Consider the following 4,309-nt stretch of genomic DNA (forward strand, 5'->3'; position numbering starts at 1 on the left):
TTCCTCTCCGTCATCTCTATTCCCATTCTTGCTACGTCCATCCATGTTGATGGAGCACAACTAACTTTCCTGCTTTAATCACTTCCATGCTCGGAGAAGGCCTAGCATTTGCATGAGGAGAGCTCGGATACCAAGTGTGGAGCACTTGTAACGAGTGGAGTGGTTTTGCCAACTTTACGTGCTTCACCCACGGTTGGCACCATGATTCCCTATAGATAATTCAACCACCTTAGTTCACAAGTAAGCACTTTGCTCAAAAAGAGTATAGCTTGCAAGAGAGTTTAGAGAGCAAATAGAATAGCTATATTATGAAGGCATATTAAGGCATGGGTGGAGGGAGGAACACTTGGGCGTTTGTAAAATGATAGTGTTACAATGTTTGTTTGCGCACTTGACCTCCCTCATAGCACGACTCAACTCGTACTGTGTGGCAGAGCCCTTAGGAGTTTGCGAGTCAGCTAGCAGCTCTAGATATGGCCTTTGAAATCAATGGCAGCCACGAAGCCACGTGGGGCAGGTTCAGCCAAAGCACAAAAAATCGGGAGGATTACAGGATAGAGAGACCGAACGAGAGTGAGAGGTCGGGGACTGGTACTCGTTTAGGGTCCGCGAAACATACCCAGGTGCTAGTTTTGGCGTTGCGCACGCACAGACAGAGAGACACTTACAGTGAGAGCTCGCGTAAGCACACACAAAAACAGAGAGAGAGAGAGAGAGAGACAGAGAGACAGAGAGAGAGAGAGAGAGAGAGAGTGTGTGTGTGTGTGTGTGTGTGTGTGTTTGTGTGTGTCAGTGTATCTTGAAGAGTAATTGAGGGGAGAACATAGTCAATTGGATATGGCAGCTCATCAGGCAATGGCCTGCTGTACCCCGAGTACTGTTGGCGGGAGTAGGAGCTACTCTTCCTCTCCGACGGCCACGTCTTCTGCAAGCAGTTCTTGTGCTGCATCAGCAGCAGCTGCTCCACCCTCGGCAGCGGCTACTCATGCCCAGCACAATTCCAGTTGGCTCTGCCTGCGCCAACGGCTGCGCCCGCCTGGAACCGGCCTCCTTCCACGCCACCGCTCCTGCCTCACCAATCTACCTAAGTCTCGCAGAATCCTGTCTCCATCCAACACTACAACAGGCATCAGAGCCGTCTCCGCTCCTGATCAGGAATGCAACGAAGAGGAATGCGCACCTGAAAAAGAGGTAAATTACCGCTCCTTATTTTCTTTTTATACACATTCTGGCGCCCACTCTGGCACGCTCTCACTCCCCGCCTCCTTGCAAGAGCATAGCCATCGCGTGAACATTAGTTGCCCTCGTTAATAGGACGACCCCTCCCCCATCTCACTCTGCTGACGCTCTCTGTGTCTATGGCTGTCTTTGGATGATTTGTTTTAATCATCAATTGCGAGTACATAATTTGGCTGGGAATTGCATAGTCTTAATCCAGAGTTAGCACCACACGCCTCATCGAACCCATTTCAACTCAAGCTCACAGCAGGTGGGATTTCGTGAAGGCAATCAAAAGTGGGAAGGTTGTTTCTGCTACAGATAGGAGATCATCGATAAGTTCTCGGAGAGTTATGAATCGTCGTAATTGTCTCCGTTTTTTCTATGGGGTCATACGGCTTCTTTGTGTAGCACAGAGGGAACAGGGAGTCCGCAACATAAGCTGACTGCATTTCACATGACCAATGCAGGTTGGCAAGGTTAGCATGGAATGGAAAGCTGAGGAAATGACAAAGGTGACTGGGACGTATCCACCCATCAAGAGAAATAGATGGACTGGCTACGTGGAAAAGGACACCGCAGGACAGACGAATATCTATGCTGTTGAGGTAAATTGAATATTATGGAGCACTGTCTTGGATCTCTCTCTGAAACTGGAGCATGCATATACAGGAATCAAGTGTTCTTTTGAGTGAATAAGATTAAGCGAAAAAGTCAGTAAAGAGTATTCGGATTCAAATGATCATGTTTGCTGTAGTTCTGGATTTGGCTGCCATGACATATGTACTTGTCTTGGGAACTGGGTGAGTGTTGCTGACCATTGCGACTTGCCACGCAGCCTACAGTGTATGTGTCGGAGAGTGCGATAAGCTCAGGCAGTGCAGGCGAGTCTTCAGAAGGCTCGCAGCAGACGGTGCTGGTGGCTGTGGGGCTGGCCTTGGGGTTATTGGTAGGAGCAGGGGTGGTGTTACAGAGAGTGAGCATCACCGGCAGCAACATGGCGGCAGCACCGGAGGAAGCGCTGTATGCAGGGCCTTCTCTCAGCTTCTACATTCAGAAGTTCAAGCCTGCGGCTGCGGTAGTGGAAGCATCGGTAGCAGCGCCAGTCACATTAGAGACGGCGGCCGACGATCAGCCTGCTGCGGATCAATTAGTACCTTCAAGTCCTGCAGCTGCTGAAGCTCCTACTGTGTTCAGCACTACCGATCAGCCTGATTTAGTTGATGAACAAGGCTATGAGCAAGCGTCTTACTAGTATCTCGACTGTGGTGCATTTCTCTGCTCCTCCGATTGAGCCTCCTCCCTCTGTGCCACCTGCCTAGACGGTGCTCCAAGTATCCGCATTATGGCACAGCATACGTGTCCTCCTCCGTCCTGTAATTCTTCAACCGGTGAGAGTTACCCCAAACCATATGCAATATAAACTATTCTATGTGGACCGGTGCGGCCAACTGTGTCGAATCCAAATCGCGTGCACTAGTGTGTCTGTCGCATGCAATTGCCATCCACTGGTCGTCCCTCGGAACTCTTTAGTGCTGAGCAGCAAAAGACGGAAGGGTTGGAAATTGCGACAACGCGTTCATTCTCTGTCTACTCGTCATGGTAGAGAGACAGTAAACATGCGCAAGAAACGCTCTCGCTGTGGAGGTACTAGTGCACCACGAAGCAGCCTGCAGGCTTCGCTTCGCTTGCCCTACAAATCACATGCGCAGAGTAGCGCAAATCCTGAACGCCCATCGTTAAAAATTGCCAAATTTTCCACTCCACGTTATCACTCTCGCTGCTGAAGGAAAGACGCTCACTTTGGAAAACTCCTCCCTGTACGTTTCCTTTGGCTTAGCCGATTGCGAGTCTGCGAACTTAACGACCAGTTCCACGCAATGTAAGATTTCTCCCGGAGCCGTGCCCAAGGCACGTGTTACTGGTAAATCGACTGTCATGGGTAAGAATAACTGGGACTCCTATTCCATTCGCGTGAGAGGTGTTTATTTTCAAACATACTACGAGTGTTATGTAACAATCAGTGTCTGCATCGTTCATTAGACAGGGGTCTTCCACTTTGGGCTAAAGGCCTTCAAAACGAGACTTTTACTGGTTTACATTAGGTTGTGAAACCTTGTTGTTTTCATCACTGCCTAGTTCCTTGAAGGGAAGTGAGCTTCATAAAAAATGATGATGCTCCTAATGACAAGCACCCCTTCAGCATTGCAAGTATGCTCGGTGAAAATATAATCTCTAAGCACTTGAATGATGAGTGCAACACCATGCCTTTCTTGACACACAATTCAAATACCTTGTATTTCTTTACAACCTTGGAACAGTCGGCACATGTTCTCTTTGCTTCTTCATCATATATACATCGTGAAAATTCTTTTACTACCAGTGAGTCCACCTCTTGTAGCTATAACTTGTTCATCACAATTCTCCCAAATAGCACATTAAGCTTGTTAGAGAGAGTGGCCCTCAAAGTCTTCTTGAGTCATTCATTTGTGCCTTCATGGTGTCTCTTGACTCCTCATTACACCAAGGGTATCAATGGTTTTCAGGAACATGTGAGTATTGGGAAACATGGCCTCTCTCTCATGGGAATCAAAGGTTGGTCACCTCCACTAACCCTATGTTTAGTAAGTCCTCATCAAGAGTTTGTGAAGTAAGTCAATTTTTAAAAGTATAGAAAGTGTTAGTCGAATCCAAGTAGCTACCTTTGTGCTATCAAACATGATACTAATCTACATAATTGACAGAATAATAGCTTCTTGTTTATTTGAGGCATTTATCTAGCATGAAGTACATTTCAAGTGGAGTCTATTGCTTATCTTAAGGTTAGGTAGCATTGATATAAAGTTAATAATGCGAGTTGTTTCAATGAGTTTGATGTTAAAAAATAGAGATGCATCCCCTCCGCCTCTAATAGTACCTTTCCCACACGAATTAAGGAAGGACCTCTTTCCAAACATCTACTAACTATTATGCGACATGTGATTGTCTAATCTTAATTTTGGTAGCTTCATTGAAGATGAGATTATACCTCTTGTAGCCCACTCAAAACCTTTCAAATGCCTTGGCTCTAGAAATTCATTGAGCTATAATG

General features: G+C 46.8%; 1 protein-coding gene across 1 annotated transcript; it reads left to right on the forward strand.

Moving 5' to 3' along the window:
• Positions 1-559: 559 nt before the first annotated feature.
• Positions 560-2,685, forward strand: LOC148037886 (proline-rich family protein). The gene is made up of 3 exons (XM_087676851.1): positions 560-1,191; positions 1,689-1,826; positions 2,057-2,685. The coding sequence occupies exons 1-3, from the start codon at positions 838-840 to the stop codon at positions 2,471-2,473; spliced, it is 909 nt and encodes a 302-aa protein (XP_087532977.1). The 5' UTR covers positions 560-837; the 3' UTR covers positions 2,474-2,685.
• Positions 2,686-4,309: the final 1,624 nt, after the last annotated feature.

This window comes from Lygodium microphyllum, chromosome 4, assembly GCF_053477565.2.
Source record: "Lygodium microphyllum isolate KBCC chromosome 4, Lygodium_microphyllum_v1.1.10, whole genome shotgun sequence".
NCBI classification, from domain to species: domain Eukaryota; kingdom Viridiplantae; phylum Streptophyta; class Polypodiopsida; order Schizaeales; family Lygodiaceae; genus Lygodium; species Lygodium microphyllum.

Bases quoted from the DNA above. Each gene is read 5' to 3' on its own strand.
- LOC148037886 (XM_087676851.1), top strand. From the start codon at position 838: ATGGCAGCTCATCAGGCAATGGCCTGCTGTACCCCGAGTACTGTTGGC. The intron at 1,192-1,688 runs GTAAATTACCGC...TGACCAATGCAG, and splicing joins AATGCGCACCTGAAAAAGAG to GTTGGCAAGGTTAGCATGGA. The intron at 1,827-2,056 runs GTAAATTGAATA...CTTGCCACGCAG, and splicing joins CGAATATCTATGCTGTTGAG to CCTACAGTGTATGTGTCGGA.